This window comes from Calidris pugnax, unplaced genomic scaffold (assembly GCF_001431845.1).
Source record: "Calidris pugnax isolate Ruff unplaced genomic scaffold, ASM143184v1 scaffold18, whole genome shotgun sequence".
Taxonomy (NCBI): domain Eukaryota; kingdom Metazoa; phylum Chordata; class Aves; order Charadriiformes; family Scolopacidae; genus Calidris; species Calidris pugnax.
This window is the reverse complement of record NW_015090812.1, coordinates 3534504-3559861: the sequence shown is the minus strand read 5'-3', so window position 1 is coordinate 3559861 and position 25358 is coordinate 3534504. Positions and strand designations below refer to the sequence as shown.

At 37.6% G+C, this 25358-nt stretch overlaps 1 protein-coding gene across 2 annotated transcripts in view; it reads right to left on the bottom strand.

The window, feature by feature from the left end:
* Positions 1-25358, bottom strand: part of USP24 (ubiquitin specific peptidase 24) — a 69864-nt gene that overhangs the window by 22679 nt on the left and 21827 nt on the right. Inside the window, exons 10-41 of one of the 2 annotated variants that reach the window (XM_014939344.1) lie at positions 25020-25178; positions 23537-23651; positions 21420-21523; positions 20141-20248; positions 19586-19681; positions 19309-19470; positions 18048-18092; positions 17356-17463; positions 16259-16408; positions 15156-15287; positions 13920-14031; positions 13600-13676; positions 12555-12695; positions 12347-12400; positions 12037-12152; positions 11345-11411; positions 11062-11172; positions 10551-10649; positions 10299-10469; positions 9568-9653; positions 9322-9415; positions 8927-9082; positions 6676-6773; positions 5813-5908; positions 5434-5662; positions 4061-4220; positions 3623-3778; positions 2926-2996; positions 1776-1936; positions 1329-1390; positions 787-978; positions 175-292 (exon numbers count right to left, since the gene is read on the bottom strand). In XM_014939344.1, coding sequence (XP_014794830.1) covers positions 175-292; positions 787-978; positions 1329-1390; positions 1776-1936; positions 2926-2996; positions 3623-3778; positions 4061-4220; positions 5434-5662; positions 5813-5908; positions 6676-6773; positions 8927-9082; positions 9322-9415; positions 9568-9653; positions 10299-10469; positions 10551-10649; positions 11062-11172; positions 11345-11411; positions 12037-12152; positions 12347-12400; positions 12555-12695; positions 13600-13676; positions 13920-14031; positions 15156-15287; positions 16259-16408; positions 17356-17463; positions 18048-18092; positions 19309-19470; positions 19586-19681; positions 20141-20248; positions 21420-21523; positions 23537-23651; positions 25020-25178 — 3806 coding nt within the window. The remainder of the gene's footprint in view (positions 1-174; positions 293-786; positions 979-1328; positions 1391-1775; positions 1937-2925; positions 2997-3622; positions 3779-4060; positions 4221-5433; positions 5663-5812; positions 5909-6675; positions 6774-8926; positions 9083-9321; positions 9416-9567; positions 9654-10298; positions 10470-10550; positions 10650-11061; positions 11173-11344; positions 11412-12036; positions 12153-12346; positions 12401-12554; positions 12696-13599; positions 13677-13919; positions 14032-15155; positions 15288-16258; positions 16409-17355; positions 17464-18047; positions 18093-19308; positions 19471-19585; positions 19682-20140; positions 20249-21419; positions 21524-23536; positions 23652-25019; positions 25179-25358) is intronic. The other variant, XM_014939343.1, reaches the window with a different exon arrangement.

Below are 25358 nucleotides of genomic sequence, written 5' to 3'. Positions count from 1 at the left end.
ACAAGAACTCACAAAAATGCCACTTCTGTAGGAAATGTATAAATTGGAAAGGTAACAGTCTGGAGAAATGCTCCAACATGGGTATTAACTCCTAGTATCTGTAGCCCCAGTATGACATTTGCATTCATGAGAACTAGGAGAAAATCCAACATGAACAAAAAAACCAATTTTTACTTTGGATGGAAGTCTTGCTGACTGATTGCAGCACTGCCAGCTGGAGAATGGCTATTCAGAATAATCCTGGATGCTCGGAAGAGGAAATCATCCAACAATGGCTTAATCAAAGATGAACCTGTAATGCAGTAATTCACATTACTGTTAAATGCTTACATTATCACTGCAAATGTCAAAAGGTGTTCCATAACAGCAAAATCACTTAATAGCACCATACCAACAAAAAAGTACATCCAAATATTTTATCAAATGTCAAAGATGTAACAAAGGCACGGCTAAAATTACTCCTTATAGCTTTGGATCACTTCTATGAATTTATTATAATGCCTTCACACTTACTTACTGATAAGTCACCTGTTAGCAGGATTCACACTAAGGTGTTCCATAACAGCAAAATCACTCAATAGCACCATACCAACAAAAAAGTACATCCAAATATTTTATCAAATATCAAAGATGCAACAAAGGCACGGCTAAAATTACTCCTTATAGCTCTGGATCACTTCTACAAATTTATTATAATGCCTTCACACATACTTACTTACTGATGAGTCACCTGTTAGCAGGATTCACACCAGTCTAGTCACTTTAGAGTAAAAAGGAATTACTTACCAACCATTTCCTTCTCTGCCCCACAAAGTGAAAGGAGAGTCTTGATGAGCCTCAAATGTCCTGCCAACAGGATGTTATCAGCTTCACTGGTCTCACACTCAGCCGTGCGGTTGGGTTCAAAATTGTCCAGCCAAGTGATCTCATCTTCTAACATGGCAGCAGGGCTTATCTTTAGCTGTTCCATCTCTGATGCTGCAAGAGAAAAAGCAAACCCTAAAAAATTAACAGTTCGATAAAAGCAGAATATAAATAGAAAGGATTTCAAACAGTTTGGACGCGGTCTAGTTTCCCCCGCAATGTATACAAAATATACTTTCCACAAAGGAATTCATTTCACTTTCCAAAAGGAGCGAGTTGCCTTTCTGCTACTGAATGTCAGAACAGCCTGTGCCAGGCTCTAAACACAGGACAGTCAGGACCCTGGCAGGTCACATCGAGTTCATGGTGTAGGAACCCTTCTGTGAAAGCAATTCTGCATCTTGTCTACTGAATGAAGTGCTTGGAAGCTGCAATCAGTGATGTGTGTGCCTGTACATACTTACATGTGAGGTCATCCAATAACTGACATCTCAGATCAAAATATTCCGTACACTGGGACAAAAGTCTGAAACAGGTACAAAGGGAAGAATAATTTAAAATCAGAACTTGAAGGGAACTACTCAGAAAAAAAGTTTCTGTATGCTCTGTCCATCTAAGCCAAAATAGCACAGCTATCTAGGTATGCTTCTGCATGCACACCCTGCAGCTTTGAAACAAATATTCCTTCCCAACAGCTACTCCTGAATGTCATGACTAACATTTAATCCCGCTTTTTTCCTTCACCTCATAAAAATTTTATTTTATCAGACAACAATAAAACAATGTGCTTTAACTTCTCAGTTACTCCTCTATTCAGAGGAGTAATCTCTTGTGCCTCAGAGCTTCCACAGCGCTACCCATTTAAAAATGTGAAATTTGCTTCCTCAATAAATACAATAAATCTGACCTACCTCTGGTTGATTCCTCTCATGATGCTGGTTGGTGACCAAAGAGGCAGCTGGGCACCAAGAACAACACTCAGGAGAAACTGGTTTGGCTTTTGAACATCTGGGTGAGCCGATGTGTCTGTCTGACTGAGGGTGTACAACTGGTCACAGGCAACACGACGAATCTGAAACAGTGTCATCGTCAAACACTAGCAGTTGCTTAAAGGTTGCAAAAAAAGAGACACTTCTGTTTTGTTAGAAATCTAATAGAAAAAAAACCAGACATTGAAAAGCTTGTGTAAACCAGACTATGAGCTCTGCTCCCACCAGTCAGGGTTTCTCTATTTATAGGGGTTTAGCAACCCACATTCATCCCCGAGATAAAATCTCTGATGCTTTATCAAACATAGATTATAAATTCAGATAAGGGGGGGAAAGATGCAATGACTTAATGAAACATACATGAGATGCAATGAAATGAAACATAGATTATAAATTCAGATAAGGGGGGAAAGATGCAATGACTTCATGAAACATATATGAGATGCAATGAAATGAAGCTTTATAGGGGTTTAGCAACCCACATTCATCCCTGAGATAAAATCTCTGATGCTTTATCAAACATAGATTATAAATTCAGATAAGGGGGGGAAAGATGCAATGACTTAATGAAACATACATGAGATGCAATGAAATGAAGTGTTACTTGAAAATCTCTAGATTTTAGAATATCCAGAATAAACTTAAATCAGGAAGAATGAATTTTAGGAGGGTTTTGACATTTGGAAGAACTTCTCAAAAGTTCAGAGGAGTCCATTAAATCTTACCCAAATATTTTGAGATGAAAGTTACTTGGAACCTTCCCTGACATACTAGTTTTACAGAATTTGTCTCACCAAAATGAGAGCATTTTCTTTAGACTAGCCACAGCACAGTCCTGTGTGCCTCATGGATTAAACAAGCCTAAAGAATGCAATACTTCAGCATTTTCTATCAACACATCACTAGATGCAGGAATTACTAACATTTATAGGACAGTTATTCATTTAAATACCAAAAAAAAAGGTGGGGACGTTTGTAATGAACAATTTTATCTTCAGACCATATTAAGTGATCAAAGTGTATGCATTTCAGAAGTATAACATCTAGGAAGCTTTCAGAGGAAGACCCTCACCTCAGCACTTGGTGATCCAAGCAGTATGTCAATGATGAAATCAGCAACACAAGGCAAATTGTAAAAGGATCCTAGAACAGAAAAGTACCAGACTATCTTATTAAAAAATAAAAATAATTTAAAATGAGTCAGTTACAATCTTGCATTAAGATACCATAGGACCTAGAGGACACTCCCTTTCAACACTGAAAAGCTGTAACTGTTATTTGGATATTTCCCCATCTCCTTCCCCCCTCAGAGACTGGCACCACGTTCTAACAGCATTTTCCTTCACCTTCCACCACCACCGTTTACACTTCCCGTACACAAAGATTCAAGTACTAAACAGTAGCTAAGCAAACAGCAGCACTTACAGAATTACATACTTCAAAGCCAGTGCAAATATTTATACACTGGCAATAAGTCAGATTCCTCAAAACATTTCACTAAGGCACAGCACTACACTCTTGTTTCATGCCACCTGTTCTTCAGTCCTGGAAAAAAAACCCCTGTATTTTTTAATGAAATTTTGTGGTTTTAACTTGAGCTGTCTCGGCTTACAAAGCCAGAAGTTTCTCAGGATTTTTTTTTTTTGGTGTCTCGGCTTACAAAGCCAGAAGTTTCTCATGAATTTTTTTTTTGTACTTGTCTGCCTCCAAAAGTCTTCCCCCACCTTCAATTTGATTACTCACTATTTGGAATATAAGGGATTTCATACCTAGTTGCTGACTGCGTAGCTGAAGGCAGGTTACTAAGAGAGACAAGGCTTCTCCAGCAATCAGAGCATCTTTGGTGGACACGGACTGCTGTCTCACACAGATACCGGCGTGCAGCGCAGTGGGCTCTCCTTCGCTTCCTGAGCTGCAATTACTTCCTGCATTAAGAAATGAAGAACTGCCTTAATCCATTACATTTTTCAAATGTTTTCAGCTCTTGGTCAGGTCTCTGCAATTTAAAAAACTTCTCCAAATGCCACATGAATATACAGCATTTTGCTCAGATTTGTGTAATTCAATCATATCGTATCCTGAATTGGAAAGGACCCAAGAGAATCATCAAGTCCAACTCCAATGAATTCAGCTTCAGGCTTCAAAAGCGTTCAATTAAGAATAAACCAAATGCTTTCTTTAGATTGGTTTAAAGACAGTTATCCTACCTGAGCTGCTAAGTCTGTTTCGAATCCCAGCAGGAAATAAAGAGTTGCTCTCTTTTATTGGTTGACTGCTGCCCACCAGGTCCAGTCGTCCTGCAGCAGCAGCCCAAGAGAGTCGCATGAAGCAAGCCACTGTGGAAGTGAAATCGTTCACTTCCATGGTCTAAAGGAACAAAAAACAGCAGTTACTTCTGTGATATCCAACAGCTTTTGTTAATTATAGGGATAAGAGGAATGTATCTTCTGGATCACGTCTAATTGACATTTGGATTTGTTTTCCCCTCTTCTCTAAGCAGGCTCAAGGATACAAGACTCTTTGTGTTCCCAAGGAGAGATTAGTATTGCTCCCTTAATAGGAAGTAGGCTCTCCAAGCAGGCTCAAGGATACAAGAGTCTTTGTGTTCCCAAGGAGAGATAAGAATTGCTCCCTTAATAGGAAGTAGGTAGTTTTCAAATTCTCCACCAGGGAAGATACCCTTTTCACCTCTCTGGAGTTAGGCATGCTGATTTCAACCCCATCGATCCATTGGGGAAGCACTGCCCAAGAACCTAACACAGCATACTTGTTACATTAACTGTGAAGCTTATTTCAACTGGACTCAACTTTGAAATGGATTGAGTTCTTGTCAGATTAGATTGTTTTAGTAAATAGCCAGTCTCAGATTAATTACACTGACAGGCCTATAAAGGGGAAAATATCATTTGTATTGAAAATAAAGATATTTCCTTTTTTCCCCAGGATACCATCAAGCAAATTTCATTTTTAATGAGGCACTTGAAACAAAAATCTTGCTCGAAATTTCTAATTCAAAGAAACATATGCTACAAACCACAAGTTCAAGCAGGAAACTATCATTTGTATTGAAAATAAAGATATTTCCTTTATTCCCAGGATATCATCAAGCAAATTTCATTTTTAATGAGACATTTGAAACAGAAATCTTGCTCAAAATTCCTAATTCAAAAAAACATGGGCTACAAATCACAAGTTCAAGCAGGAAACTGATTTTCTATTTTCTTTCTATTCACAGAACATCAACAAGAGTAAGATATTGCAGTTAAGCAAAAGTTAAAATAAATAAATAACTTGTGGTTAAATGAACCACAAGTAAGATTTTTGTGTAGATCTATTTCTGGTAAGCACTTTTGGGGTACTGCTTCCCTTTGTACTGCTAAAATAATTTCTGAGACTACGTTAAAATTCAGATCAAGATTGGGAAGAGAGACTGATGGTCAGGATTTTCAGAGGCTTTTCAATGGAGCCTCGGTAAGAACCTGTATAAAAGGCAGACTTGTGATTAAAAATCCAGGAGTTACACAGGTGTCACTGGAGATGACATCGCCACATCACCATAAATCATCAAACACTTCCTTACTTGTATGGCAACTCTTGCTGCTGGTATGATTTCTTCTACCCTAATGGAGGATCTATCAGACACAGAGAGCTGTCGGTAGGATGACTTCTCAGGTGTTCCACAAATGGACATCTGCCTACTTGCTTGTCGGCTGACGTTACGGAAGGGGCGGGAGGACAATGCTTCTACCCCATCTTTAATGAAATCCTCATCCAGTAAGGTAGGCATTGTCTGGCCAACAAGCAAGAACCTACATTCACAGAGCAAAAATGTCAGGCTTATTTTTGAATGTTCACAGCGAGTGAATGAAACAGAACTCAAAGTACCAATTAATCTTAAATATTACAAGCTGCACAAGCCAAGAAAGCGGCACTTTCTCTAATGAAAGGCAGTTACATACCTTGCAAGTTGCAGGCAGATGGAGTAGACTCCCTGTCTTGTTTCATAGTCTACTTCTGATGGGATGGAATCTCTCTGCATCACATTCACCACCAAGCTTAAAAACAAATCAATAAGACAGACTCCGTTTGAAAATATTTTACATTAAGAGAGAGCTGCAATTAATTTACCTCTATCTTTCCCTTCTCATATTCAGTTAGTGGAGTGCCAGTAAAACTGCCAAACTGGTGTCTTTGGAGACTAACATCCTCATTTCCTCCTCCTGCATCTACAGACGGAAGCTTTTAGTTCCTGCTGGAAAATGCTTCAGGATCTATGGGGCGGTGTGTGTGCACAGAATTACTAAGAGCAACGTATACTTGATAAATCTGACACAAGCACAAGCAGTATTGCCAGGTCTTCCAAACCACTCACACTGTGCCTCAACTCTTATCTGAAGGGTCAGAATTTTGCAGACTAAAATTTAATTTGGTTCCCACTGCACAATCTATGCTTTTACTACTTAAAACATCCACTGGCATCTATGCAGGCCACAGCGCAATGCACACACTTGCAAATTCAAACTGAAGCACTTAAATGCCAACTATCTGAATATCAACTACCTTAGTAACAGCTACACTTCACAAGCATTTCTGTGCCCAAATTTATTTTGGGGTTTAACAACTTGTACTCTGTTACATCACTATGGCAGCTACAGTAGTTTTTCAGACACTGCATAATGAAAAAAACAGCTTTGGGTGGATTTTTTCTCTGAAAAAGCAGTTGACAGGTGTACTAGCGTGCTACAGTGTGGAAATCAGAAACCACACAAAACTGCAAACTAAATGAAGTGTTATAAACCGAGTCAAGATTTTGAAATCTAACCTCAAACCTCCTGCTCTGAGGAAGTTTTCACAGAAGGACTTGGCACAATTTCTTGCCATTTCATCATCTGCAGTTGGCATCAGCTTGGAGCTCAGCACCTACAATAAATGAATAAAGAAGCATGTATACACATCTCTCCTTAGTATTCTTTATCTGCTAAAGGTTAAAAGTTTAACAGAAAAAAAGCAATTACAAATGAAGCAATTAACAGAAATACACTTACACAAAGCTGTAGTCAGTAAAGAGAAATCACACTAAAAATATTCAGGACAAGTATGGCTATCACAGATATTTACTCTATAGCAAAGGACATTTTTTTTCCCATTGCAGTTTACTTGTTAAGGGAAAGTACATACTCTAGCACATGAAATGTTGTCTTCAGGCTCAAGTGGTGCTCCTTAAGAGCCCAAATCCTTCTCCTTTCTAGATTTTCAGTTGACAGTATCGCATAAAACACTCTACAGATGGCTTACTTATTGATTCATGCCTTCTGAAACATAACCCTATTGCTATTACTGTTTTGGTTTTTTTTTTTTTTTTTTTAAAGATGGTCCAGGTAATTCCATGGGCCTTCTGAACATCATCACTGTATCATCCCTCCTGTTTTAAGTCAGCACTAAACTTCACAGAATGCAATTACTCTCAGAAACATGGTCATAAGGAAGACTGTGGTTTCTGTGGGTCAGATCTCATGTACATTTATAATCAATTTCACTTCACTTTACACTAAAAAAAACCCCAACACCCAAACAACAAAAGAACCCCAGCCCCTTCCAAAACCCCAGAAAACAACCAGAGGTTATTTACTTTCTTGAAAAGTCTCTTTGGCATGTACAGCCAACAATGCTTCATGTGGGATAATAAAATACATCTTTTCCAGACTCACAGGTCAGAAGAATGGTTAACAGAGTTCCCGGCATGAAACCTTATCACAGCACTGCATGATACAACCCTGAACATCTGCAACATTTAATTTTCATCTCTTTCATACACTCTGCAAATTTCCTACGCATGTTTTTTTGGGAAAACAGTTCAGACTGGTTCCCGTATTTTCAACAGATCACCACTTGAGAGGATAAAAAAAAAAGCACATCATCCTTTTCCTGACAGAAATCATCTTCCAGTTGGCTGACTGGACTTGAGGAGCAAGTCCACTCATGCAATCTACACATCTAATCCAATTTACTACTTCTCATCCCTTGCCAGAGAAGCAAGCAATTTATTACTGGCTTTTATTATTTTCTCTGGCTTAGAAGCAGCAGATAACTGTCTCGTCACACTGTAATAGAACCTGCCAGTTCAACAAGATGCCCTTGCTGTGATATGCTAAACCATTTGCTTTCAGCTGTAGAACTTGTCAACATATTTCAAAGACATCATCAAATATCTCCCATTCCAGCTGTACAGAAAAAAAAAAAAAAAGGGGGAAATCCTAATGCTGCAATGTGATGACAGCGTAGGAAGACGAAAAGCTAACATTAGACTGCAGAAACCCAAAGGAAAGCAACAAGAAAATTCCTACAGTAATCTTGGCACTCGCCAGGAATGAAAGAGAATAACTCTGCCTGCTGTTTTTGAAGCTGCTGGCAACCAGTTCTCCAGCTTCAAGTTGTTCAAACCATATTTGTAATGAGTCCTTGTAAACAGTGAGACCTGCAAGTACAACTAGAAGCTGTCCAGCTTCCTAGAGAGGATTACAGTGTTCTAACAACGCCACCAGCTGAACTCTCTTATACTCTTTAAAATCCATGCACTGCACACATGGAAAGAACTTTTTTATTGAGTCCAATCCAGTGTTTTGGCTAAAAAACTTAGGGGTAGAAAAATTCTATGTATTCCACTCACTCTCTTTCAAATTGAATTGGGAAAACCCAATCAGTCTAGACAGTTCCCGTTAATTTTTTTGATTTTTAAATATATACTAAAAATCACATACTCAAGAGTTTCTGGAGATTCAAGCAGGAATTTTATCTAAACAGTAAGGACTAATGTTTCTTTGCTTCTCTCCACTTACTTCCGAACATTCCTTCCACCTTGGAAATCCCAAAAAGAGGTGCCTGGCTTCACAGTGAAGTCTCTAAAGGGGAACTTTTTACACCTTTCATTCTGTGTAGGATTTATCACATACATAAAAGCAGACTCTGACATAATTTTGCACAATGACCCTGTTAAGATTCTTGGGCAGGAGTCTACCTTAAGAGTTAAACCTTAGAGCTCAGAAACACAAGTAGAAGTAAATTTGTTGGCTTACCTCTAAATTGTAGAGCACTCTGAAGGTGGACATGCCTGGAGCAAAAGATCTGAAAAGACTTTCTAGTATTGAACTAGCACTGGGCTGATGTTGGTGTTTTGAAGACAAGGAGGGTGATTTTGAAGACTGAGAACTTGATTCTGATAGCAGTGTTTTCTAAGAGGAATAAACCACAGAAGAAATACTTTGAGATTACTGCATTTTGTTGACATTGGCAATACGTTTCATATAATCCCTGTAATAATCCTCTCGCCTCCAGCTGCTTGGAAATTAAGTCAATAATACTTAACATGAACATTATTTTGCAGTAGAGTTTCTGACAGAGAATTTAAGAAAACTGGTAGTAAAATCCTTTTTGTTAAGACCACCAAGATCAGTTATTATTTAATCCATACCTTCCTTCCCAGGGAGTCAAGCTGATCAAGAGCCTCCTGAATGGCTGGGTCAGTGGGAATCAGGAGTAGAAGCTTCCTCACTCGCAGCGTTATCCTGAAAAGTTATCAGAAGTTACTTGTGCCAACTAGGGCTCAGCCACACTGTGACCTGGCAGATGCCCACACACACACTGCGAAATAAGTAGCTATTCAAACTTTGCAGTGAGAGCATTTATTCAATATTTAATAACCATTTAGTTTGCTTACCTTGGCTCCTCTAGATTGGCAAGCTGGTAAAGCATATCAAACACATTACACACGAGAGCCATGACTACTCCAGGGAGGGATTTCTCCTGAGAATTAAGCAGAAATACAAAGGTATTTTTCTCCACTCTCTGTTGCAAGGAATATAAGAGAGCTCCTCACTGAAGCAACTGACCCACATGCCAACCTGGCCTGTAGAAATCCCAGTTGCTTTCTAGACTGATACAATATTTGAATTTTTACATTACCCCACTTGCCTTTTAACAATGTTTGAAGCCAGCTGATAGTTAGGGTTGATGTATAAAGCAGACCAGGAGTGTTCTGAATGTGCTAGTTGATGCTTTTTAGTTTATTTTCATACTGCAGCTTTATTAATAGAGGAAATCTGGAAATCCCTCCGTGACAATTACACCATCTCAAAATTAAATCATATGGGTCTTATGTGTTTAAAAGACCCTGCAGAGATTAATTATCACCAAGCAGGCTACAATAGGTGACAGAATACAGATTATAAAGTCCAACCTGCATGTGGAACACAATTGTGTATTTAAATGCTCTGTTTCAATTGCAGTTTGAAAGCAAAACCAGACTAGTAAAGACTGGATCTTCAAGCTGATGTGTACAGCTTCTGTCTCATCTTACTGTACTTTTTCCACCCCGGCTGTGTCCCCCCAGCAACTATCTGCCCTCCAGGAAAAATTTGAGGGAAGGTTTCAGACTACTTTGTGCTCTACCTGTTCCATTGCATAGGACGAACTAAATACACTGCCGCTGTTGCTGGAACTGGTCGAGGAATCTGCAGAGCCCCCTGATGGGGTCCCACTTCCTGATGTTTTTACTGTAAGGACTTGTTCATCAGAAAAGCCCAGCTGGTGGAGTAGTTTCTGATCTTTGTTTACAGTTAGCTGCAAGAAAATATTTGTCATTTAGTTCTGGAAGAGAGACATAATTTCATGAAGAATTACAACTCTTTGTAGCTAACATACCAGGCTGTCATTGGCAAATATCTGTATATTATCCACAGGCGAATTCAACATCTTTGCTATCTTCCACCTGACGCTCCCTACAGTTTCATTGCTATGAGCCTGTAAAATTAAACAGCACTGGTTCAGTAAGGCTGCTCAAGCAGTGAATTCCAAGAGAAAAAAAAAAAAAAAAAAAAAATCTTCCATTTAAGCCCTCCTGCTTCTCTGCATAGGCTGGTAAAGATATTGTCCAGAAAAGAGACTGACAGGATAGGGCAGCAGTAGAAATGCTCCATCACTGACAGCAGGTAAACAACTTCCTTTTCCCCACCCCGGAATGATGATCAAAATACATTTATACAGACACTTCCATTCCAGTAGACTTATACACATGTTTAACAGTTTCAAACAGAGTTTTCAAGTTGACTGGAGACCCTAAAACCAGCCTACTCTGCTCAGTCCAGGCATCAAAAGCCCCCAGAGCAACTACGTAATCAAGACCGTGTGACACACATAACCTGTGCACACCTACCTCTATGGCGAAGGTATCTTTGGTAGACTCGTACGTAACATTAAGCGTTAAAAGATGTCCATGAAAAGAGGCACCATGAGGTAGAATAGTTCGGGGAACAGAATAAAGGTCCTACAGGAAGAGCACAGCGACCGTAAATACCACCCTTGAAACCAAAGACATTTCTATGATGGTATGTAACAACATTACCAGAACTGCATAGATTTAAATAACTTTTACACTATTTTAATAATATCAGAAGTTGTGTTCTTAACCTTGCCCAGTAAGAAATTACATATCTTACCTCTATTGTTATCACATAACGCTCTGCCAACAGCAGCAGTCTCTCAATTATGACAAGTTTAGTTGACCTAGAGATAAACATTGAAAACAAAAGTAACTTGTCTCAGAGATTAATTTCCAGCGCCCACGGGTAACTGCCATGAATTAGCTGTCTTCAAACAGAACTCCTTAAACTTGGAGTTAATTCAGTTGAAATTAACCAGGAAAACAGGCCAAGAAGCTTGTGTTACACTGTTTAGGGTGTAGCCAGCTTCAGAAGCAGCTTCATGTTTCTAAAGGTTCCCACCCTGCGCTCATATATTTAAGCTATGAACAAGTTAAGCTAGAGGATGAAAACCCACCCCTTTCTCTCCCAATTAAAAAGAAAAACCAACAAACCAAAACCAAAATCCTGCTCTCCCAGAAATATTACATGATTAATAGGCTGGAAATAGTCTGCGGGATTTTTATTGTTTACTTGGTTTTGGTTTTTGGGGGTGTTGGGGTTTTTTTATTTGTTTGTTTGTTTAAAACAAAGTTTTTTCAAAGTCTCTTTGGAACTCAAATTGCATTGTAATTGGAATATTTAATTGAGAAACCACCAGAATATACAACTACCAATACTGAGAGTTTTAATTAGCTCTCAAAATCATGTGGGGAGCAGCTGGGAGCAAACGTTTACTGTCATATTTATTCTTTTAAAGGCAGGCCTACCTGTAAGGAGACTGAACTGATGTCGCTACCGTGGGCATCGCAGTTGCTGTAAGCATTTTTGTAGCTCTTGTAACAGCATGTGTTAATGTTGGACCACCAAGTGCAGAGCTGGCAGCCTAAAATCCAAAGCAAAGTATAAATGATGGTTTAGATGGACTATTAGTACGTCCTGGAGAGCTAAGAGGACAAGAAATATTTGTGGAAATAATTTTTTTCTTTAAAGAGAATTATCATAGTCAATTATTTTAATTCTAAGACCCCAAACTGAAAAAGGATGTAGGTACAAGAACAATTAAAATTCATCCTTTACCTCTAATCGTGTGTAGCAATCAGCAATGAATTTCTTGTGCAGTGATACAGAATCCTAAAGATAAAATGTAGAAATGAATTAGAACTTAAACCAAAATCACGGGAATTACTCCTAAACTGACAGAACCCAAAAAATTACACATTTTAACATGCACAGTATGAAGGCTTTATGCGTGTCAAAGCATTTTCGTGAAGAAACATAAACCCACCTTTTTCAATCTAGGAGTTAGATTAATATAGCTGTAGTTTATTATCAATTGAATAGCTTCATTGGCAATTTCTTCATCAGGCGACTCCATTGCAATCTTCCAAATGAAATCCATTCCTATTAATTCCAGTTTTTCTACACTCTATGGAAGAAAGAACAACAGTAAAACATGACAGGATTTCTTACACAATAGTGAGTTGAATGACAGGAACAAAACAGTCTTCCATCTGCTGGAAAAGCATCTTTTAACTCTCTTAAAAATTTTCTTTTCCAAAACACTGCCAAGCTTTAGCAAGGGCAAAGTGCAATCAGTAGCTGCAGATTTGTATATTTATACTAGAAAAAAAAAATATTGTTTACAGGTAGGTAAACAAGTTCCAAAGAACTTGGACTCTCAGTCAAGTGAACTGAAAAATTAAAAGCTTCAAAAGCACCAAGAAATTTAATCAGGAATGGAATCTGTTTCACAAAGGTCAACATGGTAATTAACCACATAATAAACCGTCACAAAACCTACTATGATACTTGGCAAAAAATTATGCGTTTGAAGTAAGTTAACTCTGTGATAACGATCTAAAACGCCTATGGAAAACTACTTAACATAGAACCATTCATTTAACAAAAACACTGAAGGATCATAGAGATAAAAATTATCATAGGTTAAAATTTGAATATGATTAAGCCTAAATCTCTTGTAAATAAAAATAAAATAATGAAGGAAGAGTATTTGCCTATGAGGGAAAAGCACAAATGCACAGTAGAATTCATTATTATTATAAAAAATAGTCCACTTTTAGTAGACTATTCCTGCTGCAAAGTTTTAGAAGTTATATACACCAGCTTCCAGCTCCCAATTCCTGGAATTTTAACAGTGACAATTCTGGAGTTTGAGTTTCAGAACTTAAGTGTTAATGCTAGAAGGATGATCTGCATATTAATACAAACGTGACCATGTCAAACAGCCGCTGAAGAATCCTTGTCTCACCTCCTCCCATCCCCAAGACGCCCCAGGGAGCACACAAGAACAAACTTGCCAGAACACTCACCAACTGAGTTCCTTGCCTCTTTAGTCGGTGGTCACACAGGTTCACATTTTCAAAGAAAGTCTTAAATAAACTAAAACCTGAAAGTCAAATAAGGTGCAAGCTTTTTATTCAGGTCAAGCTAAGTTTCTATGCTTTTTTGAAAAAATGAAGATGTCAAATACAGAAGATGACCTTTTTCTTCTGTAACTATTAAAACTCAAAATGACCCCTTTATTATATTGATTTACAGAACTATTTTGATATTTAATTTGAAGATTTTTGAAGCATATTCCTGGTATATATTTCAAAACCAAATCTATTGTCCAAAGCCATTTTCTTACCATTCATAGTAATTTCATATGACTCCAGTTTAAGAATTTTCTCTTTGAAGAGCTGTTGCTGTACATCACTCTCCAGATCATGCTGTCCTTTTGTGAACCACTCAAAGCACATCTGTGAACAAAAGGCAGATGTATTTTTACCACATTGTCATGGCAAATATTTTAGCTTTATACAGTATTGGCAAGCTATGTCAGATACTACAGTCACTCACCTTACAGAAGTTTTATCTACAATAAGAGGTTCAAAATCTAATCTCCTAGCAACCTCACATATTTTACAAGTGTATTGCAGCTCTAGGATGCTTCATCTTGGTAGTCATCTTTCACCTAAATAATGCTGAATGTCTCTTATGACACCAGAAACTTGCACACACCACCTTTCAAACCAACATCCATACGCCTGCAACTAATTTCTTGGCCAACGTTCCTCCTTCAGTCAAATTTAACATTAAAAAAGCATTATTAGTTTGTGTTTGCTACTTACGTTTTCACATGTCTCAACAAACACACTATTTATGCTCCATTAAGACTCATTCTATGACCACAGACACCAGCTTTTCAAGTTTTTCTTACCTCTCGATCTAACTCACAAACATCCTGGCCAGTTACGAGGCATTCCCAGATCTCCCTGGCACGATTCCAGCCCAAATAAAGGGTGGCTTCTTGCAGAAAAAATGCCAAAAATTTTAGATGTGCCTCCAAATACTGAGAAAGAGGAAACAAAAAGTCAATCTTAAGACTCTTAGATCTGAAACAAGAACTCTGAGCATTCTGTTTATTTTTTGCAAACTTAGCAGTCAAATAACAGTACCCATTGCAAAGAGGAAACAAAAAGTCAATCTTAAGACTCTTAGTTCTGAAACAAGAACTCTGAGCATTCTATTTTTTGCAAAGTTAGCTGTCAAATAACAGTACCCATTGCAAAGCCTAGAAAACAGAAATTGTTTATGCAGTGAGAATTATTTCTATTTTATGCAATTTTTAACATTACTACTTTCTGATTGCCTTTCTAAAAAGGAACACTGAAGTTCCCTGGAATTTGCTATTACTTTCTTGATATTGGTATTATTTGACACTAGTTATTAAATCACAAGTAGCGTGTTGGTATCAATTAAAAAAGCATTATTAGTTTGTGTTTGCTACTTACGTTTTCACATGTCTCAACAAACACACTATTTATGCTCCATTAAGACTCATTCTATGACCACAGACACCAGCTTTTCAAGTTTTTCTTACCTCTCGATCTAACTCACAAACATCCTGGCCAGTTACGAGGCATTCCCAGATCTCCCTGGCACGATTCCAGCCCAAATAAAGGGTGGCTTCTTGCAGAAAAAATGCCAAAAATTTTAGATGTGCCTCCAAATACTGAGAAAGAGGAAACAAAAAGTCAATCTTAAGACTCTTAGTTCTGAAACAAGAACTCTGAGCATTCTATTTTTTGCAAAGTTAGCTGTCAAATAACAGTACCCATTGCAAAGCCTAGAAAACAGAAATTGTTTATGCAGTGAGAATTATTTCTATTTTATGCAATTTTTAACATTACTACTTTCTGATTGCCTTTCTAAAAAGGAACACTGAAGTTCCCTGGGATTTGCTATTACTTTCTTGGTATTGGTATTATTTTACACTAGTTATTAAATCACAACTAGTGTGTTGGTATCGAAGAAAAAAATTATCAAAACCTTCATGCCAAATTCAACGTTATAGCCTCTACGAGTGTAGTTGAACTGAAGCTGGTGGAAAAGCTGGAAGCTCCACAAACTTGGAAACAGGAGGTCCTGGGATGGCGAGATCTAGCTCTCGAACAGTTAAAGACTTTGTTAAGAAACTTCTGCTCTTTGCCCACCCTTGCTCTCTAATATAACAACAAGGCTACAACAAACCCTAATAGATAAGTATCAGAACTAGAAATAAAAAAATAATGTAATTTTTCACCAGAGAGAATACACACTCTTGTGAATTCCAAAAATGAAACATCACCTAATCTTACAGAACTTGGTCAGTGACACACTACACCATGTTTTCAAAAACTTAAGGTAGTAAGAAATTCAGGTTTCCGTACCTCCCGGTAAGTGTATCGACCATCCACTAACGTTCCTCCGACAAGCCCTCCTGGACCTGCCACAGATGCAGCCAAACGGTGGCATGATATTAAGCTTCCTGTCACCAACTTCACTATTTCAAAGTTTTTCTTTAAATCTTGGATAATGCTCTTGGCAAAAGAAAAAAAAATAAAAAAATGAGAAAAATTCACCTAATCTTACAGAACTTGGTCAGTGACACACTACACCATGTTTTCAAAAACTTAAGGTAGTAAGAAATTCAGGTTTCCGTACCTCCCGGTAAGTGTATCGACCATCCACTAACGTTCCTCCGACAAGCCCTCCTGGACCTGCCACAGATGCAGCCAAACGGTGGCATGATATTAAGCTTCCTGTCACCAACTTCACTATTTCAAAGTTTTTCTTTAAATCTTGGATAATGCTCTTGGCAAAAGAAAAAAAAAATAATTAAAAAAAAGGAGAAAATAAGTTTTTAAGAAAATACATAAACAGGCACATGCACACAACAGTCTGCTCTTGTACAGACTCTCTTGTACCACTATTTCAAAGTTTTTCTTTAAATCTTGGATAATGCTCTTGGCAAAAGAAAAAAAAAATAATTAAAAAAAAGGAGAAAATAAGTTTTTAAGAAAATACATAAACAGGCACATGCACACAGCAGTCTGCTCTTGTACAGACAAGAGTCTCTTATCAGAAGAAGTAATTTTTCCCCCTGACAGGAGTCAGTTCAGCTAGAAAGCAGCTGGTTTAAACATTAGCTATTGCTCATTTCTTAACAGAGAATAGCTCAGAATAAAACAAATTAGTCCTGATGCAGCAAACAGATTTATATATATATAACACCTATACATGCACACATAAATGAAGGGCACACAATACAGCACTTCTACTTGAACAGTTCATTTAGGCTAAACTGTACTTGTCAAAGAGTCTCTTATCAGAAGAAGTAATTTTTCCCCCTGACAGGAGTCAGTTCAGCTAGAAAGCAGCTGGTTTAAACATTAGCTATTGCTCATTTCTTAACAGAGAACAGCTCAGAATAAAACAAATTAGTCCTGATGCAGCAAACAGATTTATATATATATAACACCTATACATGCACACATAAATGAAGACAAATTAGTCCTGATGCAGCAAACAGATTTTTATATATATATAACATGTATACATGCACACACAAACGAAAGGCACACAATACAGCACTTCTACTTGAACAGTTCATTTAGGCTAAACTGTACTTGTCAAAGTGTTTTTTAGTTTGTTTTTTTTTTCCTCCTTTCATTTCTAAATGCAAACTTCCATGTTCTACAGAAGACATAACAAGGGCTTAAAAAAAAATAAATAAAAATCATCTCACCATATATTCTTACCTTGTCTTGTTTTTGGTAAGTCTGCTTAATAAAGGAACGTGTGATTTCATGGAGCTGACGTAAGGCTGGCACCACCCACACAAATTGCGGATTATTGTGCTGGGATGACTGGTAGGAGAAAGGTAAGGTAAAAAAGGAAAGGTAAAAACAATTACACGGGTGTACATGCTCAATAAGAGATTAACTTTCCTCTACAACTTCCTAGAACCCTAACTATTTCAATTAACGCTGCTCTTTTAAAACAACAGCTACTAGATCTGAAGGCTTCAGTTACTTGTTCCTGGTCCCTTTCCAAACACGCTCAAGGTGCCCTTCTTCACCTTCTACAGGAAGTCCTTTGACACACACACACGCTATCCTGATTATTAAGCCCCAAGTACCACCTCCTTGCTAGAGAACATGCAAATTACATAGACAAAAAGAACTCAGTTGCACCAGGGAGAGATGATAACCACCACCGTCCTCAATTATGGGAGATAAGCAGGCCTGTTAGGGCGTAAAAGGGCAATTCCAGTCAAATGATGTTACTTATTGCTAAAGCATGAATAATAGAAGAAAGAACCTGAAATACTACTGAGGGTTAAGAGAAGAGAAGAAATTTCTGATTGGTGCTGCAAAGAGCCCTCTGATAGGAAGCAAAGGATGCTTAAGCTGCATTTTGAAAGAGAACCTGCAAAGAATAACCCTCCTACCTCATTGTTAGAACTGCTCATCACTTTTCTGGGAGGCTTCATTTTCTGTAAAGTTTGACCACACAAACCAGTACTGAGGTTGCTTGTTCAGAGAAGTGATGTCTGGTTTAAATACTGACAACAACCAATACCACCTACACACTTTGAGATTAAAGTCACCTGCCCATAACAGAGAGCTCCCTACTGAAGACTCTCTCATGTATTTGAGAACGCTGCCTTAATATTACATTCCCTCCCAGTTTGTCTTCATTTCCCCTAAGGAATAGAAATAAGGAAATGATGTATTTTTAAAACATCTGCTGTATTGTTACCCCAATCCCTTCCAGCCTATGATGACAACTTTGCTTTAGTGTTTCCCGTTGCAGCACCTCTGTTAAGGCCAGAATGTAATTGAAAAGAATGCAAGACAAGGAAAGGACAAGAAAAGATCCAAAAGAAAAGACTGCAAGTTTTACAGAGATTGAGAACTCAAGTTTGAAATCCGTATTTATAAACACACACATAAAAAATGTGTGATCAATATCAAGAAAAAAACATACTATGCCTCCTAAACAATTAAAATCCTCAACAGATGCTGCAACACAGACAAAACTTAATTTACCATGAAACAGACGAATGAAAAGAGTACAAGCCTTTTTCTTTATTTACTGTTATACTTCAGACTGAAAAAAAAGAAGACAGGAGCATTCCTGAAGACCTCAAGAAAATCTGCCTGCTGTATAAGCAGCACAGGAGAGAGAATAGGCAATCTTTTAAGCCATGCACATCTCTGCTGCTGCCAGGAAACACCTTAGCGCAGGCAGCTGCAATGCCTTCTTCATGTTAGATGAAAAGAGTTTAAGTATTTTATTAAAATATAAAACTACTATGATTTAAATATCGATTTGCATTTTGAGACTTAATGGCCATGCCAGAACACATGCTTAACTCAAATTAAACTACTCTAGGCTTTCACATGAAAGGGACAGTTAAAATACTGACATACCTTTATAGTGGTTCCATTTGCAAATTCTAACCTTGGGCCCATCCTGGTAGTTTCCCATAAACTGATCACTCCTTGTGATGAAAATTTGCTTAAAACAAAGGCAAGAGACTTACTATGAGTCTCATGGTCAACAAACCGGCTCACACAAAGCCTACCCCTCGTGGACTCCCCAAGGTAAGAACTTACAGATGGGACACACAATTTGTGCATCTTGAAAGGGCAACATCAAGGCTAGATAAACATTTCATTTTGGAAAAGATAAAATAATAAACCAACCCTCTTAATATCCTCTATGCATTTGATGATGTAGCTTCTTTTGATTGCCTCTTTCACTGCATAGGCATCACTGAGGATTGTCAGATGTTCCTCCAAGGCCTGCTGAATAAGACTGCATGGTAACGTTGGAAGATGAGCCAGCTCCCAAAGTACCTCCAGAACCTAAAGGAAGAAGTGCAAGATTAGTTAGGACCTAGGAGGTACAGAGACTAGCAACCCTATGCTTAATAAATTAAAAAAAAGCCAAAAAGAAAGATTTTATTTTGCATTCACATGCCTTCCCAGTGGTTGTCTCCACCCGTGCTTCTCGACCAATGCGTCCTATCAGGCTCAACAGCTTCTGTCGCACTCTGTCACTCTCCGTCTCCCAGCTCTGTGGGGCAAAGAAATGACATTCACTATTGCAGCAACAAGCACCTTCAGCCTGTTAAGTCTCAAGTGTACACAGAAATACAATCTACAATTGTTTTACTGCAGGAAAATCAAAATACAAACAAGTATGTTTCCATAATGCGTATTTCCTTATTTTTGTTACTGGGAGTCACAGAACTAATTTGCTCAATTCTTTTTCAAATATAACAATAAAAATCTCACTTTTTAAGTACCTTAGCACTGCCTCTATTGTGTACTTAAAATCCAAGTCAATTAGGAGTAGCAGATCAGGTTTTTGGGTTAACAAAAAAAAAAATCAGTATTAAAAGTGTTATTTTATAGCCAATTTTATATTTTTCATAGAGAAAATGTAAATGTATTCAAGGCATTTGCTTGAATAGCAAATTCATAGTACATCTCACCAATCCTCTCCTGAAAGCAAATTCACCTAAAAACTTACCTTTTGGATTAGGACAAATAAATGATTGAGCTGATCAGAACTAAACTTCACAGCAGCTGCAGCAATAATGGTATGTATATTTTCAATCACAGTGGAGGATTGTCCTGACTGAAAAAAAGGAAGGAAAACACATGAAGGCAGGTCTTTATCCCAAATGAGATATATAAAAACCTTCCTGTAAGCATTATCCTACTCTTCATACTGCTGAGAAAGAATATCAGCTTTTGACATATGAGAAACACAAGGTAAGAAAAACTGACTGTGCTCCTTGTTTTACTGGCAGAGAGTTCTTTGGAAGTAATTTTGAAGTGGGAAAGAACAAGTTAATCTGCCATTGCTACAGCAGGTTGAGGATGCTGCAATGGCACATGCCACGTTAAGGTGTGGGGCCAGCAGTAGAAACATCAACACTTGTGTTGCCTGGTTGAGTTCACGTGTGGCGCTCTACCTCCAACACTCTTTGAGGCTTTACTCATAAGTGAGCAATACAAAAATCTCCTCCCACACTGATGGGAGCACCATGGTAACAGGAGCCAGAAGGGGGGAGGAAATATTGCATTTTATTAAAGAATAAAAGTGAGCAAGCTAGAATCATGCTTCAGCTCCACTAAGCACGCAAGACTTGCTACCGTGCCCGCACACACTGCGATCTGACAGCCTCCAATGAGTTTAGTCTAGAATTTCAACATTTGGGCAAAGAAGAAAATTATTTCCTGCAGTGGAAGATTATGTTTCTGGTCAAAATTTCCACATGTCATTTGCATTAAGCAGTCAAACCTTTCCTACACAGCAATAAGCTGAATATACATAAAGTGAACGTGAAAAGACGACTTGTCATTCAATTATATGTATGTACAGGAAGTTAAATGGGAATTCATACAATTTGAGCCCACACTCTTTTGAGTCAGCCTGTGAGCTGCATTCAAATTTATACCTCCAGCCATGAAAATTAATATCCTTAGGCACGGTCTTTGGTCTAGACAAACACTCTATCACCTACTTCAGGCTGACAACTTCTTCTTCCAAGTCAAATATTTTTGCAGCCCCTTAACACTTGTTGCAAAGAACTGAACTTCATCATGAGATTTAACAGCTGCGTTACAAGAAATTGCCAGAACACTTGGTTTTAAATGGTAAAGGAAGAAGTAGAAGAAAGCCTTTGCATTAATTATACTGTTAAAATCTCAACACCTCCACTTTGCAATAAAGAGAACCCACCACCAGAATGTCTGCTTTTGTAAGACAGTCTAAAAGTACCTGCCTAATCCTGGTTGCTTACCTGAATTCTCCAAATTTTAGTGAGCTCATCCAAAGATAATTTACTGCCCAGAAGTTCAATAATTCCCTTTATACGATCACAGTATTGTGCTTGGTCTATATTACCTATGAAACAAAGGCAACTAAATTAATATATTTAAAACAGTATTAGATAAATTAAATGCATAATAATAAACAAGCTCTCTTAAAAGAGACAAGATCAGTTATCTTCATTTGAAAATTCTTTCTTTACTGTTACAGACAAATCTATCCGTTCAAAGAAAAAGAAAAGGCTCCTTCCATTTTTGTTTTTTTTCACTTCATACATCCCATAGCAGCGAAAATTCTTTCTTTACTGTTACAGACAAATTTATCTGTTCAAAGGAAAAGAAAAGGCTCCTTCCATTTTTTGTTTTGTTTCACTTCATACATCCCATAGCAGTTCACACCTATAGGGCCTTACTACTTGGAAAAACACCCAAAACCTCTTTTCTCTGTTTTCTAGGGGCTAATAATATACAAAGATAAACTGAGAGTGAAAGCAAGTACAGCAAGAGGCATCTGCACAGATGTCAAACAGAGGACTAGATGACAGTAGCAGAATTTGCAGGGTTTTCCTTACTCTGTTTTGAAGACAACAAAAACCTTGAACTCCTTTGTTAATAATGTTCCATTAAAATGTATTGAAAAGGACAGACAAAATTTTTTAAAGATATTTAAAGCGCATGCCAAAAGTCTTTGTGTAAGTGCTTACCTTCTAAAGCAATTGACAGGACAGAATTTTCTACCAGCCAGTTTAATAATCTGTCTGTATCTATTGCGTTCTTCACTGACTTGGATACAGTGCTGTCTTCGATTAACTTCGTTACCTAGAAATTGCAAAACGTGAGATTCTAACAATGATCCCACATCCATTACACACGCACACAATGAAATCTATTCAAAAGGCTTACTGTGAAGCTTAAGTGTGAATCCTGAAATATTTTGAGCACGGGAGATGTTTGGGGTTTTCTTTCTCTGGTTGGTTGGGTTGTTTAGGGGTTTTTTGTTCATTTGTTTTTTTTTTCTTCATGGTTTGGTTTGTGGGGTTTTTGTTTTGTTTTGGTTTTGTTTGTTGGACTTTTGTTTTGGTTTTTTGGTTGTGTTTATTGTTGGTTTTGTTTTTTAATAAGCTGTTTAAAGGCAAATTTGTAGCCAGAAACACCTCTTTGTCACCAGTCACTGAGGCAGTAGATTGTTATTCTCAGTGTGACACAGGAAAGCTGCCAGGTATATTTCTACAGATATAGCAGAAGTAGGTTATCTCAGGCTTCCGCTCGTTACGCTCAAATCACTGTCCCATTTTTTATCCAATACAGAACCGATACAGGCTCCTCACTCGAGAGAGGAATAGTACATTTCTGCTAAAGCCTTCAAAAGTCACACTTCTATAACTTCACCAAGGATACAGGGCGTTTATGATTAAGAACCAAAGAGAATGAGGTTTAACATCTCAATTTGCCCATAAATAAAAGAAGAGGAAAGCACAAAAAAGGGAGTCTAAAACACCTTACAGTGTCTGCATATTAAAAACATGCCTTTTTTTTGGACATTGAAATTGTACAAGTTCTTGAAGGGAGAAATAGAAATGTATGAATAGAAATGTATAAACTTAAACTATGAAAACAACTCCTATGAAAAAAAAGCCGTTTTCTTCTTCTAATTAGATAGAAGATTCATGCATAGAGTCTAGCATAAACTCTAGCTCCTAGGTGCTACTACAGTGTCCATTTAGAACCATAAAAAAAAATACAATTATATAATGTAATGATCTAACTTGACTGAGACATCAGTATTTTTTTCCCCCTTTTCTCTCAGTGAGGAGAGAAATGGATATCCTGTAGGATGCTCTCAATTAACCAGGGTCATCTCAGAATGAATATTCAATGAATACCAGCAAGAGGCATCTGCACAGATGTCAAACAGAGGACTAGATGACAGTAGCAGAATTTGCAGGGTTTTCCTTACTCTGTTTTGAAGACAACAAAAACCTTGAACTCCTTTGTTAATAATGTTCCATTAAAATGTATTGAAAAGGACAGACAAAATTTTTTAAAGATATTTAAAGCGCATGCCAAAAGTCTTTGTGTAAGTGCTTACCTTCTAAAGCAATTGACAGGACAGAATTTTCTACCAGCCAGTTTAATAATCTGTCTGTATCTATTGCGTTCTTCACTGACTTGGATACAGTGCTGTCTTCGATTAACTTCGTTACCTAGAAATTGCAAAACGTGAGATTCTAACAATGATCCCACATCCATTACACACGCACACAATGAAATCTATTCAAAAGGCTTACTGTGAAGCTTAAGTGTGAATCCTGAAATATTTTGAGCACGGGAGATGTTTGGGGTTTTCTTTCTCTGGTTGGTTGGGTTGTTTAGGGGTTTTTTGTTCATTTGTTTTTTTTTTCTTCATGGTTTGGTTTGTGGGGTTTTTGTTTTGTTTTGGTTTTGTTTGTTGGACTTTTGTTTTGGTTTTTTGGTTGTGTTTATTGTTGGTTTTGTTTTTTAATAAGCTGTTTAAAGGCAAATTTGTAGCCAGAAACACCTCTTTGTCACCAGTCACTGAGGCAGTAGATTGTTATTCTCAGTGTGACACAGGAAAGCTGCCAGGTATATTTCTACAGATATAGCAGAAGTAGGTTATCTCAGGCTTCCGCTCGTTACGCTCAAATCACTGTCCCATTTTTTATCCAATACAGAACCGATACAGGCTCCTCACTCGAGAGAGGAATAGTACATTTCTGCTAAAGCCTTCAAAAGTCACACTTCTATAACTTCACCAAGGATACAGGGCGTTTATGATTAAGAACCAAAGAGAATGAGGTTTAACATCTCAATTTGCCCATAAATAAAAGAAGAGGAAAGCACAAAAAAGGGAGTCTAAAACACCTTACAGTGTCTGCATATTAAAAACATGCCTTTTTTTTGGACATTGAAATTGTACAAGTTCTTGAAGGGAGAAATAGAAATGTATGAATAGAAATGTATAAACTTAAACTATGAAAACAACTCCTATGAAAAAAAAGCCGTTTTCTTCTTCTAATTAGATAGAAGATTCATGCATAGAGTCTAGCATAAACTCTAGCTCCTAGGTGCTACTACAGTGTCCATTTAGAACCATAAAAAAAAATACAATTATATAATGTAATGATCTAACTTGACTGAGACATCAGTATTTTTTTCCCCCTTTTCTCTCAGTGAGGAGAGAAATGGATATCCTGTAGGATGCTCTCAATTAACCAGGGTCATCTCAGAATGAATATTCAATGAATAGGACAGACCATTGCTTATAAATCAATCTGAAATTGCAGTTCTTAGAAAAGGTTCAAACAATGTCTAGTTGTTTTCTAATTAGGAGGCCAAGGTTTGTGCAGTGGCTACTCATCTTACAAACCACTCTTGTCACATTAGCTTCTTTTGGTATTTATTACAAATTAAGCTTTTGCCAAGGCAACACCATTTGCCAGGAAATTCTGCACCATCTCTTTTTTAAGGCTGTGGTTTCAATGACTTATTAACAACCCATCCCACCTACACACAGGCACATGTACACCCGCCCACACGAAAAGCAAACCTACTTCTTTGAGGGAATTCATTTTTGCACTGAAGTGAGGAGATTTTAACATGCGCAACAGGATGTCCAGCCGTAAGTCATCTACCGCCGTTACCAAATCAGGTTGGAAGCGCATACACAGCAGCTTGATACCAGACAAGAGCTCAGGGATACTGACTAGTCTCTGTTTGAAATAAAACAAAACAAAAAAAAGGGACAAATGGAACCATTGCTATTTTTGCTATTCTGTTTAAGACTTAAGAGTAGGTTTAGTGACCCAATACAGAGTGCTTAATCTATGAAATGCAGCACCATATACATCTGAAATTATTAATTGTACACTAGAAATTCTAAGACAACAAAA